The sequence below is a fragment of the Priapulus caudatus genome, unplaced genomic scaffold (assembly GCF_000485595.1).
Source record: "Priapulus caudatus unplaced genomic scaffold, Priapulus_caudatus-5.0.1 Scaffold695, whole genome shotgun sequence".
Taxonomy (NCBI): domain Eukaryota; kingdom Metazoa; phylum Priapulida; class Priapulimorpha; order Priapulimorphida; family Priapulidae; genus Priapulus; species Priapulus caudatus.
Window position 1 is genome coordinate 74551 of NW_014577756.1, and position 16870 is coordinate 91420.

The 16870-nt window shown below is 41.7% G+C and overlaps 1 protein-coding gene across 1 annotated transcript in view; it reads left to right on the plus strand.

Annotated features, from left to right (window-relative positions):
* The window catches only part of LOC106812866 (feeding circuit activating peptides-like), a 25837-nt gene that overhangs the window by 2332 nt on the left and 6635 nt on the right, over positions 1 to 16870 (plus strand). The window contains exon 2 of the mRNA XM_014816858.1: positions 7694 to 8408. Within this exon, the coding sequence (XP_014672344.1) occupies positions 7694 to 8408 (715 nt within the window). The remainder of the gene's footprint in view (positions 1 to 7693; positions 8409 to 16870) is intronic.

Here is a 16870-nt window from a genome sequence, read left to right on the forward strand (position 1 = left end):
ATCTATTTATCTATCTATCTATCTATCTATCTATTTATCTATCTATCTATCTATCTATCTATCTACCTATCTATCTATCTATCTATCCATCCATGTTTATCTATCCATATTCGTCTATCAATTCATCTATCCATCCATCCATCCATCCATCCATCCATCCACCCGTCCGTCCGTCCGTCCGTCCGTCCATCCATCCATTCATCCATTCATCCATCATCCATTGTCTCTCGGCCCCTGTCTCCCGCGCAGCTGCAAGATATCAACGACCCCCCATCGTGGCACGCCGATCCCACCTTCTCTCTAATGAAGGCACGCCATGCATGAAATGGCTGCGATTTCAAACCGTCACCGCGCACTTTTGCATCGCAAACTATTCCCGTCTACATTCATCGATAATGAGCTTTGTTCCCCGCATTTATATCGCTAAATCGCTCAATCTGCATTATATTGCGTACGCGACTTTTTCGCGTCTGCTTTTTTTGTTCGTACGTTGATTGCTGTCGGGCGCCTTCTATTATGGATACGAACGCCAGCGTCATCGCTGTGATCACCGACTCACGATCAATGCACTATATTGACACGACGACCGGACCTAGAGGACAGAGAATTCGTGAAAACGAGACGTTTATTTGGAGCCGATCAAACCGGAGTCGATCGCTCGCCGCAAAGACGCTCGTTGTATTGTTATTAATGACGTCAATCTAATCAGGTTTTGGTCACCGCGCCGGCTACTTAAGAGTAGAGTGAACACGCATGTTTAGTTTGCAGTTGACCACGAGCAAAAAAAATATCTGGTCAGATACGTAGCCGTCATCTCAAGCAAGAAATCTCCAGCAAAATGCAGGTCGTCATAGCAACGGCGCTGATCCTCAGCGTGGTATTGCAAGGTAAGCTAGATGTATGCGTACTATCTCGCAACCACCACCTAACATAAGTGTACATTATGTACATCAACATTAGCACTAGGACGTGTATGTGTTCGTGTGCATGCGCGCACGCGATGCAGATCATGCCTAGTTAACAGAATATATTACACAGTATTAATTTCTTCTATGTGATTGTTTATCTCTGCAATGCGATGTCTATTCAAATCTTGTTTGTCCGTTCACATTGCATGTTTATATATGCCTGCACGAATTACCATCGTAGTCTTTTTAGGAATCCATTCCTGATTCAAACCCTTTCGTGATTGTGATTCATTCGTGTTCAGTGGGTGCTGACGCCCACGATTGCTCTCTTTTATTTCCTTTCCTCGCTCGCTTGGCTTGCTGTTCCTCTGTCGCTCTTTCTGTCTCTCGCTCACAAACATGCATACACTATCGCTCATTCCCTCGCTCGCTCATTTCCCTTCCCTCCCTTGCTCAATCCAACGCTCGCTCATTCGCTGCTCTCGCTCTCTCTCGTCCTCTCTCTCGCGCGCGCTCTCTCTCTCCCATGCTCGCTCATTCCACCATCTCTATCGCCTGTGTGTGTGTGTGTGTGTGTGTGTGTGTGTGTGTGTGTGTGTGTGTGTGTGTGTGTGTGTGTGTGTGTGTGTGTGTGTGTGTGTGTGTGTGTGTGTGGTGTGTGTGTGTGTGTGTGTGTGTGTGTGTGTGTGTGTGTCGCGCGCGCGCGTGTCGTGTGTGTGTGTGTGTGTGTGTGTGTGTGTGTGTGTGTGTGTGTGTGTGTGTGTGTGTGTGTGTGCATGTGTGTGTGCGTGTGTTTGTGCGCGCGTGTGTGTATAAGCGAGAGAGAGAGCGTGTGCTCGTAGTTTGCGTGCGTGTGATATGCGTATTATGTTAGCAGGTGCATGTGCTTGTGAATAACAGCCTTAGTATGAACATAGGCTATTTACAGGCTCCAAGAAACGGCGATACATCAAAATAGTGTGTATATCAACGCTGAATCTCGCTGTCTGGTCGGACTACGGCTAGGTATGCGTGTTTGTTACATATTCGCGGCGAATTTAAGTTCGTAGAAGCGCAGGTGCAAGTATTTAATGGATACATTAGGATTTCGTTTGCCCCGATTCGTAGCATGCGCGAGTAACCCAGTAAAGCGCCAAAATTTACATCAAGCTAATATAACGCGTGTCGTCGTGTCATAGACTGCATGGGAGATCGTACAAGCCGCCTACACGTGTCTCTATGTGATACGGCTAGCTGTTATGTATCTGTTATGGTATTTGTGTTGCGGCCGAGATGCGTATATACGCTATTTCGCAGACCATAGCTCTGGCTGCTCACACATATATTGGATGTTTTTTTTCCGCAGTGTCTGGCCAGACTAGAGACTGTTTACGAATGCCTTCAGTAAAGACTTCAAATAGAATATACAACTATAAGCTCTGCTCGAATTGCTGCGCTTTCAATTAGTAGCTCTGATATATATGGCTTCTGTATCTGTATGAGCTTGTCTGAGATTCCCAAAGAGGTGTTCATGAATCAGTGGATTTCGCATGACTGGCTAAATGACGTGCACGGAGAATCTTTATAATGTATGCGAAGTCCGTGAATGGCAGTCTTTAAACTGAATACATGCTGTTATGCTAGATTCACACTGGCAATTTATTGCCTTTGAAAATCTTTGAGGTAAAATATTTCAAAATCTTTTGTAAAGATTTTTCAATTTCGGTCAAATTCGTGAATTGCAGTCTTTAAACTGAATACACAATGTTACGCAGTTAACAGTGTGAGACTTTAGTGCCAAGATTTGGAACTCGATTCTTCCATTCGTTCAGTAATGGGAGGTCTCTCATCCATATAATAAACTAAAGAGTAGGAATAGCGTGATCAAGGAATTGCTCCCAAGTTACGAGCAACCTTTACTCGTGCCTACAGCAAATATTATGGTCTGTTATATGGCTACAAAATACCACATTGTAATTGGCACACATGAGGGTTCGTCACGGCCCATAAACCATCATTGCACTCCGAAAATCAATGTAGCCCGCTGAGCGGTGCTGCTACCTATAGTGTAATCACTATCTCTCGCCTGCGACACAGCCACGATGAGCGGTAAAAAATAATTTAACCGGTGGAAAAATGGCAGGATATCAAGTCTGGTAAAACGCAATTAATGTAGTAAAACACGAAGACCGTGGAGCATGGAAAAATATCTGCGTCTGCGTACTTTACTCAGAGATTCCCTGCGGAACCCCATAGTAATGTCTCTGACATGTGTCCCTGCGATTTGTTTACTTCCTGGCAGAGGTCGTAGATTGCCCGATGTCTTAGATTGGAGTCTCTCTTGTTTTGTTATTTATGAACTCAATAACACTATTACTAGAGTCGACAGTAAGCGATGTGGCAAGCCAAAGAGACCAAGGACAATTGACAATAAATACTAGTATATACACGTCTTACTCTATCTGTGATTAATTAAACATAATTACTTAAAGTTGAACTCAAACTTTTACCTCAATTAAACATTTAATTATCCCTGTCCCTAACGGTTTTATCTATACATAATCAATCACAAGAGAAACCATATAGAGAAATATTGCATATTTTTTTGCAAACCCCCCTGTAAACAAATGTCACTGTCCTCACCGACCGGACATATACCGACAAGAAAAAAAGTTTTTTCATTACATTCTGTGTGTTTTTACGATTATCCCTCACGCCAGACCCTATATACTGTCCCCGCCCACTGGTGCAAACTTTATTTTGCCGCGTCGAAGGTAATTGCGATCATATGTGGTGAGAAAGTGTTTTACGCTAGAGGCAGCACCTCTCAGCGGTCAACATTGATAATTCCACGGGATAATCTTTGTTTTATTATTTTATTTCATGGCACGTGATATGCTCTGCATCAAATACAATGCCGTATATTTCGGAGCTAAATAGCAATGCATGTGTATTAATAGATTATTTGTATATGGAACATATCACTATCGCAGATTAGATATCATCAGGATCCACTCGTGATATCATCTACATATTTATGATTCCGTCTGCTATATTTTGCCGACGCTCATTTCATTTTCATAACTGACGACGCACTTACATACAGATGTTAATACCTGGTTATAGCCAACCGAACCCGCCGGAAATTCCGCCCCATACCAACACGTTTTATGTAATATTGCCTGGGTGCAATCCGCTCTGTGATCAACCACATTCGTATATCGATTTACATTATGGCCATATATTATATATGCTACATTGTCATATATGATTTATTTGGATATATGCTGCCAATAATTTATGGGCATACCACCCACAACGTCATGGCCATATGCAAGCGAACACGGTCTACGAGTACGAGTGTTTGTAGTTCAGGCTGAATGGGTTCGTGCGTACATTCTCATATGACATCAAAGACTAGTTTTTTTGTTTGCGCGGGCGTGCAAGTGCCGCGGCTTCTTACTGATTCGAAAACATTTGCGCATTTACTGTTCCGCATTGCGTATTTTTTCGTGCAGACCTAAAACCGCATAATTGGGTTTCGCTTGCTTAAAAGCAAGATCGTGGTCCAGGATACAATGATATCGCATCGATCGATCGGCACATCAGAGAAGAAATATATGATAGAGGTACTGCGACTCAAGTCTTTTCAGTGAACAAATAGCTCAGGCGGTTGGCTGCTCTTTCCAGATGCACTGAGGACGCTCTAAAACCGAATGATTGTCCATCGTGGCTAGCAATAGTCAAGTTGATTAACCCTCGATAATTGCAGTGGCAAGCCACAATCGTATTTTATCTACCCGAACGCTCTGTTAGCACAGCGCCCCCACGAGGATTTAATTTCCTTGGCTCTGGCAAAGGAGGCTAGTGGGATGAATATAAGCCTCGAATCTACGAGGCATCCAACCATGAGGTTATACCTATTGAGTCAGCGGTAAACAACCGTGACAGGTGTGACACACTACACCGCGCGCGCTCTCCGAAAAGCAATATGTGTAATTGCCCTTCGGCTCGCACTAGGCTAATATTCAGGACAATGTAAATTTTCGTCTGTTTAATTAAGCAATATAGCTGAGTAGACCGCACCGCGGAATTGTCTACATACTTTTGTAACTATGCAAAGATCGGTGCATCTATAAAACGTATGAAATCATCGTAATTCATAGCACTTCAAAGGTCATATAGGGGTCAGGGCAATCGACAGAACCACTCGGTTTTGATCTTGCTTCTTTTTCTTTCTCGCGCGCATGTAGCGTTGTACTACTATAATTGTACTATAATTTATATGTTACGGGCATGGATTTCCAGAATGAAACTTGCGTAACTGAACTAAACCAATGCATACTGCGGGAAAATGGCTATCTACTTTTTTGAATTAATTATCTTTCTATTTTACGGAAGGATGTAATGAGTAACCATATTATGAAGACAAATGAAATATATATATCATCAATAAAGGACGCACCATTATTTATTTGGTATCACCATTAACCTATCGATGAACTTTCCCGCGTTTGTTTGTTTACACCCACCTACTACCAATGTACTGTTACGATGTATTTGTTTACACCCATGCACCTACCGATGTGCTATTATGTATTTGTTTACACCCACCTACTACCAATGTACTGTTACGATGTATTTGTTTACACCCATGCACCTACCGATGTGCTATTATGTATTTGTTTACACCCACCTACTACCGATGTACTGTCATACGACGTGAAGCAGATTAATGCAAAGTAATGCGCGAAATGGGGTTTGCAAACTGTCTACAGGTTTGATGTAAAGATACGCTGTTAAAACAAAGTTTCTAGCTTATGCGTATGCTACCATAATGGATTTTAATGGCGGTCATTTTGAAATTTAAGATGGCGCCCAGATGCCATAATCATGGAGATGGGTACCCGATGCGCGCTTACTCACGAAAAAAATATAACGGAACGCCAAACAATTATTATGCTAATGTTTATTAATTTATTATTTACGGTTTTTCAATAGATATTGCAGATCCTTTTTAATGGACATGTCTTAAACTACCTATGGGCTCATTTTCATACTTTTGTCAAAAAGTGCACAATTATGTACCTATCACCTAGCTACGTATGCTCCCGCGGCCAAGCTAGTACGGCGGCTATTCTCGGGCCGTAATCAAATTGGTCGTAAATGCATCGCAGCTAGGGCGATCCTAATCTGATGGTGTACTTAGCATGTGTTTACCCCCGAGTCTTTCTCAGTGAAAGTCTCCATCAAATTAGCCCACGTAGGCATACTTAATCCTGCTCTCGCTGGATAACAACACCTACTTATTATCGCTACATCCTACGTATAGTGCATAAATCCGAAGAACACGCAGAACGGATTAAACATGCAAGTATAGGACGATCACCGGCCGAAAAATTGTACAGTTGTTTCATCGCGCTATCGTCGGTTGTCTGGTTGTTCGTAATTAATCTGGTTATTCGTAATTAATCTGGTTGTTCGTAATTAATCTGGTTGTTCGTAATTAATCTGGTTGTTCGTAATTAATCTGGTTGTTCGTAAAATCTGGTTGTTCGTAATTAATCTGGTTGTTCGTAATTAATCTGGTTATTCGTAATTAATCTGGTTGTTCGTAATTATTTTGGTTGTTCGTAAATTCTGCTTGCCGTTCTTTGTGCACGTGTCAAGCAAATTGAGACGTGGTAAACGAAGGGCCGTAGCCTGTGGGGGCAAGGGAGGGGCTGCTGCCCCTAGATTTTGTAGCAAATTTTAAAATACGCTTATATAGCTAATATACGCTTAAATAAGCTAAAATATGCTTATATAGCTAATAATCGTAAATGACCCTAACTTGATTTTTGGTCACTTATCCGTGAAAACCTTGTCTCAGACCCACCTCTACCACACCATGGACGTCGATCAAGAGCTGCGCCCGTCGCTCATCATTACACAGTTGAGTCATTAAATTTTTCTCCCCCCCAAAAACTTTTTCAGCCTACGGCCCTGAAACGGTATTGGGCAATTATGGCTGACTAATTACAGTCATTATAAACAATTGAGTTCAAATACACATCATCCCTCATGAATCGATAATTCATAAATTGTATTTTGCGATACCATCTCTCTACTCGATGATCTCGATTGAATTCCACAATCTGATGAGCCGAAGCTTTTCATTTAATTACTGTGCCTCCTAATAACATTCGTCATACTCCCTGGTGTTACACGAATGCAGCGACTGCATGTGTACAAGCAGTACAACTAAAACTGCACTCAAACGGTCAGAGCCTTTATTTATTGGTCACTATAGTAAATCGACATTGATAACACAATTATGATAAAGTACGGTTATTGGCCCTGCGAGACAGTTTTGTCGGCCATTTTCTCATAACAGCCGAAATTACATAGTCACGTGATGCAGCACTTACGCTTAAAAGTCTCCGATTATGTCATTTAATTGACAGCTGTTTACTAAACTGTTCTTTCGTGTAAATAACTGTACAGCCAAACTTGCATGAAGCGGTGACGCAGGGGAAAAGGGCAAACTTTCAAAATTATTCTTCATAGACGGCTAACCGTTCTATAGACGTTTCATTGTATAACCACCACTCAAGAAACCCGTCGAAATTATTCTTGATTGGCAGACTGGTGTCCGTTCTATAATAGTGCTCTGCCCGCTAACACGTGTGTTTGACTGTAATACAATCAGATCGTTATAGAAATTAGTTTAGTCTAGAACGTTGTGGTGTAATCTGGACATTGTGAATCTAAAGGTAACTAGCACGCATCACATCTAACACGGTTTACTGGCTTCTGTGTTGTAGGAAGAGAGAGCGATCGACACGCTATTCGGGCAAGGCCTGGGCGCCGAGAAACGCCTCGAAGACGCCTCACGACGACACACGGACAAGCGCGGCTGGAATGATGGCGCAACGTTCACCTATGACGACATCGTCCGAGAACTCCTGCGGCGCTCGGAGCGACTGTTTCTACCGAAAACGGAACATTCGCGATCATGGCCAAGGGCTGTACGACGTCAAAGCTACTTTGATAATCTCGGTGGCAGTAATCTAATGGGAAAGCGCACCTTTGACAGCCTTGGTGGAAGCAATTTGATGAGAAAACGCACCTTTGATAACCTTGGTGGGAGCAATCTAATTGGAAAACGCACCTTTGACAGCCTTGGTGGAAGCAATTTGATGAGAAAACGCACCTTTGATAACCTTGGTGGGAGCAATCTAATTGGAAAACGCACCTTTGACAGCCTTGGTGGAAGCAATTTGATGAGAAAACGCACCTTTGATAACCTTGGTGGGAGCAATCTAATTGGAAAACGCCCCTTTGACAGCCTTGGTGGAAGCAATTTGATGAGAAAACGCACCTTTGATAACCTTGGTGGGAGCAATCTAATTGGGAAACGCACCTTTGACAGCCTTGGTGGAAGTAACATCCTTGGAAAACGCACGTTTGACAGTCTTGGTGGTAGCAACATAATTGGAAAACGCACGTTTGACAGCCTTGGTGGTAGTAATCTGTTAGGTAAACGAGCTTTCGACAGTCTCGGTGGTGGACATTTGATAGGAAAGAAATATTTCGACAGTTTGGGCGGCGCAATCTGATGAGTCAACGCGACCTAGACATCCCTTAGAGAGGGAAATCTCATCAAAAAGAACATGCAGGAACAAGACCAGGAATCATTTCCTCACTACGTACGGAAGCGATCCCCGAAGGCGGAAATAATGTGAAACCAGGGAGTTGTAAACTGTGGCCATATCGTGTAACCAGCTATATATATACATAATTATATATATATATATATATATATATATATATATATATATATGCGGTGGACACGTATCGTCAGTTTATATATATATATATATGATAAAACTGACTCGCTTATGCGGATTCTGTATGTGTGAAATATTTACGTTTTAACGCTGGTTGTGCTGAAATTCAAGCGGTTTGTGATAATCACATAAAAAAACGTTTGCGATATATAGATAATGGAAGCGCATGTCGTGAGATTACAAGGATCTTATAGTTTGTTATTATTATTTTATTCTCAACAAAACTAGTGCAGGGTTTCGTTAAATATTCGGAAATATAGCTATTAATTGGCCTAGTTAACCCCGGGTTAGTGATAAATATTCGGAAATATAGCTATTAATTTGGACTAGTTAACCCCGGTTTAGTGTTTTATATTTGGAAATATAGCTATTAACTTGGCATAGGTAGCTCCGGTTTAGTGTTAAATAGTCGGAAATATAGCTATTAATTTGGCCTAGTTAACCCCGGTTTAGTGCGCTGCTAGGGTTAATGCGATTAAAATAACACATCAACTTTATTAATCGTTAAATAATTAATGCGACGCGAGGGTCGTTCATTTTGTGCAAATGATAATGGCGATTTCAGCAGCATTCTAATACAAATACGGAATGTTCGTTGTTGCGGCACTTCCGTATACGAATTGACGTCTTGTTTAGAAACAGCTTGGGTTCCATCAAACGCTTTGGCGTTTGGTGCCATGCGACACGATGATATATAACAACGTTCTCTATATCATAGGAAAGTAGCGCAATTGACACGCGGATGAGTTTGAGTAATTGGGAAATGAAATCGAGGTCATGTGGTGGAGCCGATGGAATAACGTGAAAAGCCCCAAATGAATTAGCTGATGGTAATGTGTGGTAATGCACTGTCGTGATAAACAGAGGCCCCTAGTTATTTACTACCTGTGGAGTGTTATAATACTTACGTGTAATGCATGAATTACGGATGATTTATTATTAACATATTACTCACTAACACACATCATCACAAACAAACACACCACACACACACACACACACACACGCCGCACGCACCGCAGCACGCACGCACGCACGCATCACTGGACTCCACACAACACACACACCACAAGACACACCCACAGCGCCACGCACGCGCACCGCGACGGCGGCAGCGCCCACAACAAACAAAACAGAACCACAGAACAAGAAAACACAAACACATAACACAACACACAACAAAACACAAGCACCACACAACACACTGTATATATATATATATATATAGTATATTATATATGTATATGTATGTATGTGTGTGCGTGTGTGTGTATATCTATATGTATAGCGGTAGATAAGAAGTAGCGTGCGAACACTAAGCGGTTTTTAGTATTACATGTACTAGTTACATGCGAACACTGAGCGGTTTTTAGTATTACATGTACTACTTACATGCGAACACTGAGCGGTTTTTAGCATTACATGTACTAGTTACATGCGAACGGAAACAAGTGTTAGATATATTTTCTTTCTTGTGGTTTCAATGACGTTTAGTTGCGAATGATTGTCAGATTGTACAAAGGATGTAGTTACAAATCGAAAAGGTTTTTTCTACAGAACATGTTTATCGGTAACGATTGAGTAATTTGCATGAGAGGAACGGAAGGTACATAATAGTGATGATCAAACGCGGCTACACTGGATCGCACATAGTTACTGCGTATTATGTGTAAAATTTGTTCAAGCCAGTCTCCCCTGAGGCCAGTAAATGCAGGCGTGCACGCATGTTGAAATATGACAAATAACTACCTCACACTATCAAGAATTATAACTCGCTATAATCTCACAGCGGCCAGAGTCGTCTTTAACTCCTCGGGTTATAGTTTATCAAGCAGAATAGCAGCCTGTTCAGCTTGCATCTATGACAAATACGACATACGCATATATAAGCTCTCCTATGACAGTATTTGTCATAGGAAGATTCTTCCTATGACAAATATTGTTGTATGTGTTGTGCGCATCATAGGAGTTTAGTAGCGCTATTATGAACGCTAGCAGTGAATTTCAGCTGTAAAGCGGAACGAAGTTGACTCGCCAATAGTTGTCATAGGAAGAATCTTCCTATGACAAATAGTGTCATAGGCAGGCGTATATATGCGTATGTCGTATTTGTCGTAGATGCAGGCAGAACATGTTGAGAATAGGCTGTACGAAGCGCACCTAAAGGTACGTTAGTCTATATGAAGGTGTAGGATGGAGCGCAGATACTTAGGCCCCCCCCCCCAATAACGAACCACTACGACGTACATAAATAAGAAATATATTTATTACCAAAGTTTTCATGTTTATGTGCTTTACATGGCATAATCATTATACCAAGAGTAGATAATAACACTTTTATTATCTATTGTGTTATTATTATTATTATTATCAATTGTGTTATTATCTACTCATACTTGATTATACTTAAACGCTGTTCAAATATACACTTCTACAGAAGATCACAACAACATCACACGCTCGCCGCTGTGCGCAGAGATACACAAGTGACAGAGATTGTTTTACTTCTTTCTTTTCTTCATCTCTCATGTAGCCTAATATCTCATGTAGCTGTTGACAGTGGCGTGCGAGCGCGGAGGGGGGGGGGTACTCCGCATAGTGACATATATATATATATATATATATATCAAGAGTAGATAATAGAGATCTCTACTATCTAGATCTCTGATCTGAGATCTTTATTATCTACTCTTGATATATATATATGCGCCGCATTATTGCCCCCCCCATTTTTCTTTTTCCTTGCCATCTTTTTGCCCCCAAATTATTTCCTTGCCATCTTTTTGCCTCGCAATTTTTCCCTTGCCATCTTTTTGCCCCATGTTTTCACCGTCAAGCCATCTATTTTCCCACAATTTTCTCATCTAGGTGGATCACCCCTACCCCCAAAAAGGTGAGTACCCCCCCCCCCCCCCGGGGGGGTAGCGGGAGTGCGGGCGGTGACATTGCGCGTTGAAAAGGATCATTTGAACAGCGTTTAAGTAGAATTATTATGTGATGTAAGTGTTCATAAACATTAAAGCTCTAGCAGTAAATGTGATTCGTGTTTATTTATGATCACATCGTTATTTGGATGCACCCCCCTCCCCAACCCGCGCGCGTCCGTGGGAGAGTGACTGCAAATATCTCGCGCTTAGCGAATAGTTCGGGTTTCTACCGAAACGTGTCGCATTTGTTCCTCCAGAAGTAGTACTTCTAAAGACTCCACGACACTGAGCTGTTAATGTATATAATACCATTGTTATTGCATAAAAAGATCAGTGCGCTATGACGCACAGGAGGCAAATATGACCTTGAGGCAACCTTGAGGCAAAACACGGACGCAAAGTTCCCGAAACCGAGTTATCTAGGAGCGGGATGACCACACATACTCAGATATGTTTGCTGGGATGACCAATAAACGACCAATAGACGACCAATGCAAGCTAGACCAGATCTATATATATATATATACGCGTTTCCACGCGCGTACGCAAAATTTGTCGACCTTGCAGCACTTCGCTGCCAAGCAGTGTTTTTAGAACGTTCTGTCGCAACTCTGATTGGCGGGAACTACCTGTCAATCACGCCACTAAGACAGGTAGGTTAAGATACCGGCTGGAGTGCTACCAGGTAGCATATGGTCTATAGAATAAATGCACACACTACGCGAATTATTTCAATGGAGAACATTTCATAATTAGAAACGATTTGACGGTGATACTATGAAATAATAATATACGAATTAAAAGCACACCCAAACTAAGTGTTTTCCCGCAGCCAACACGCGATGAGTCGTATTTTATACGATGCTGGAAAAAATGCAAGAATCATTAACGACTTCTTTTGGTTAACATAAGCGAAAGAGGAAAGGCCAATCACGTGATGGTGCTCCGTTGCGGTGTGTATGATTTTCTGCTTACGAGCTACTTCTTGATAAACTGGCATTGTCGTTATAATGATGCTTGAACAGTCATCATAAATCAGTGTAATCAAGTTTTCATCCAAAATGGTAATGACTTGGAATGAATCTTCAGAAGCATAGAAGATGGGCGTTATCACACTGGATGCATACTTGATATAACGATACGTATCAATTGTAAGTTATTGTGAAAACACACACAGTCCTGACGGGTTAAGTTGTTGTACGTAATATAGGCCGATAATATACGCGCACGCACAAACGCACACACGCATACACGCACACACGCATACACGCACGCACATACGCACGCACGCACGCACACACGCACACGCGCGCGCGCGCGCACGGGCACACACACGCACGCGCGCGCGCGGCATGTGCCTGATGTGTCTTATATACTGATTATATATAATACTGATTATATATAACAGTTGCTCCACGGGTGTGTGTGTGTGTGTGTGTGTGTGTGTGTGTGTGTGGAATGCAGAACCGGGACGCTCCCGTGGCTGTATGAATAAACGTAATAGAGTGCTCTAGCTCAAACGGCCCCTTGTCTCTGTCGCGTTTACTGATAATGCAAAAAAACCGTGATTGTGGGAATAAATGGACAGGACTAACAATTGTGAGCTTGAAGGTTTTCATTATGTTATGTTCGCTCCGTCTATTGGCGATTCATCGAACTATTCATCGATCAGAACCCACATTATATATTATCGAATATATAATAAAGTCGGTCGACATGCATTATTGGGTAAATAATCTCAATATGCGTAATTATTATATATGTATATTAAAAGTAACCGTGTTATGACAAAAAATGTGTTTGCGTCATTTGGTTTATTTGACTCACGATCAATATAGATCAATATAGATCACTCTCGATGCAACCGCAGCTAGGTAGTAACGCATATTCTATCATTCATGTGACGAACACATTGACGATGTGTCACTATCACATAGAAGCCGATCTGCATTCGGAGATATCCCTATAAAAGCTACAGCATATTGCAACTAACACTATACACATGCAAAGCTACCAAACACTATCTGACGGCTTACCCTTTATATTGGCGTTAGTAATCTCTCTCATATTCTTTTATCCGATATCGATATCATAGGAATAATGTGACATTTTAACACTGGTATTTATTTCCGATCCGCCCTAAGTGCGGATGAGTTCACTCTAGAGAAAACTTTAGCGAAAATGTAAAACGCCTACGAACGCTTAGCAGACTGCTTGTATGAACGAAAAAGAACAAAAAATTTATTTTAATCAACGATTATAAAATACGGAATGCGTATACATGAGCGATAGTCGTGTAAATATCAGAATATACACAATAGAATAATTAAGCATGTTATTCTGATTATTTAATTCCTGATTAATAACTGATTTTTTACTGTTTAATAACTGTTGTTATTTTTTACTAATTAACAAAAAATCGCGGTATTACCGTAACGTGTTCAGTCGTGGGCCTGACATTTTCGCAATTCCGTGACATCCATGTACACAATGGTAACAAATCAGTTAACGCTTGTAATTTCACACTGAAGATTAGACGAAATAGAATATTAGACTAGAACAGAATCAATGATGAACATTAATGTTCTGAACCGATTCATCTAGTCTGGCGCATAAACCTTTTGTGTTTATATGCTCTGACCCCCCCCCCTCCCTTTATGTGCTGATAGACAGGCTTCTTGGATTTATCTCTTCAGCTAATTGGGCCAGGTTCTTGGATTTGATGTGCCCTAGCTTCCGCTAATTGTGCAGGTTTCTTGGATTGATGTGCTCTAGCTTCCGCTAATTGTGCAGGTTTCTTGGATTGATGTGCTCTAGCTTTCAGCTAATTGTGTTCCACTCTTAGATCGTGTTAACTAAACGCTCCGAGCTCAACCTTGCGCTAAACGCTGGTATAAAAACTAGAACAGCTTCTTCTCGCTATCTCCTTTCCCCAATCTCACAGTCCCGTTAACCCTTCCCCCACCCCCGCCCCAATCACCTCGCTGTCCGCCTTCTGATTATAAACAACCTACCCTATACTCGACCGCATCGTCCCACTCTTCCTCCTCCATGGTCACATTTTCATGACCCCTCCCCACCCCATTCTCACCGTCTCATTATCCTCCCCATCCGCACCTCACATTCTCACTAACCTACCCCACCCACCCACATAATCTCACTACCTCCCTACGTCGCCACATTCTCACTAACCTACCCCACCCCACCCACATAATCTCACTACCTCCCTACGTCGCCACGCATCCTCCACTTACTCCCCCTTCCCCAGCCCATCCTCACAGTCTGAATATTCTCGCCCATCAATCTCTCAAATTCTCACTAACATACCGTACCCCTATAGCTTAGTCTCTCTCTCCCTCCCTCTTTCGCTTTCGCTCTCCCCCTCTCTCTTAGCCACCACGTTCTCTCTAACCTACCCCACCCCACATCACCAAAGTCTCTCTCTCTCTCTCTCTCTCTCTCTCTCTCTCTCTCTCTCTCTCTCTCTCTCTGTCTCTCCGTCTCTCTGTCTCTGTCTCTGTCTCTCTCTCTCTCTCTCTCTCTCTCTCTCTCTCTCCATCCACACAGTCGACGCGGGCGCTTTAGAAGACGACATTGCTCGTTCAGGGACCTCGCGTTTTTACGTGCGCTCACGCGTAATGCGCATAGTTCGATTATTACGTTTACCCGCTAAAAGAAATTTATAGCTCGATTTTTTTTTCTTCTCACCGCGTCGTCGGTTGCTAGGATGCATCGCTGGCTTTAATTCGCATCCACTCGGGTCCGTCTGTCCCGATAAAACCTTATTAAATTCACACCCACGCCCCGTCTGTTCGCGTGAGATGTTGGCAGTGCGCGTTGCGTAGAATTATCACTGCTGGCCATAAGTTTTCGCCACTCGCAGGCTTCAGTGGTTTAGTCAATAAGAGCTTTACGGTGTTACGTTCCCGGACGGGGTCAGCAAATAAGCAGGTAGCGAGCGAGCAGGTAGAATAAACGGGCAGAATAGGCAGGTAGATAGGTCAACAGGTAGAATGAGCAGGTAGGCAGATCATCAGGTGACACACACCGTGCTATGACCTATATGGCGTTTTTAGCGCTGGTATATGGTATAGCGTTTTAGCGTCGTGTATGGTGGATGGCATTTTTAGCTGTAAATGGTTATAGCTATTACTCAAGTATGGATGGTATGTAGCGCATTACGTTTTAGGCTATTACAGTACAAACTCGCGTATAAGATTAGCAACATAGATTTTAAGACATGTTAGGCCTAAAATTTCGCCATTCATAGACCCCTGTTAATAAGAACCTGTTTTAGTGCTAATTTTAAGTAGGTTCTTAATTTTCCCAATGGCATGATAAGACTTGAAAAAGAAACACAGGTAAAATAAAAAAGACCGAGCTCAAGCAATATTCGATGCAATAACAACGCCAATCAATGCCAATGCCACAATAACCAATGGCCAGCACCCCTGGCATTGTTATTGAGAGCACCAGTACTGCCATTATTTACATAATACATTAAAAACACCGCATAAAGACACGTACCGATTAAGAACACTCAGTGGCTGAAAATGGCGGGTCAAAAAATTGATATACATAAGAACACATTTCACCTGAAAAATAAAAATTGTTGTTATATAAAAAAAATTAGGTACATTTAGTCACTGTTTTTAGACTTGGCTAATTGATGTTATAGAATTAAATGACTCTTTAAGCTTTGTCAACAAATGGTTGAATGTGTTACGTGTAAGCATGATTGTTACAGGTATTTGTATTGACATCTCAAGCGCATAAAAAACAAACATGCTGCCAACAACTAAACTCTCCAATAACACACCTTACTACAATAACACTACTGTACTGTAACACATGGCATCACAGTCACTAAGCCGCGAACGTAGCGTCGGTTTCAGCTAGTACATATTAAAGTAGAAATCAATAAGACCTATTTAAGAACCTTTTGAGGGCCTAATTTTCAGTAACACCAATTTATATAGAAATGTTGAGGCTACTTTGGAAAAATCTATGTCTTATACGCGGGTTTTTACTGTATATTACATTAGCATCCGCAATAACATATTATGCCGACTGGGTATTACATGATAGATGATGTATCAGCCAAACTTCCTCTCGCTGACTAAAGAGTATAATAATATAATAATAAATAATGATAATAATAATAATAAGAATAATAAAATAATAATAATGAATAATAATAATAATGTATATTCGTGTCAAAATC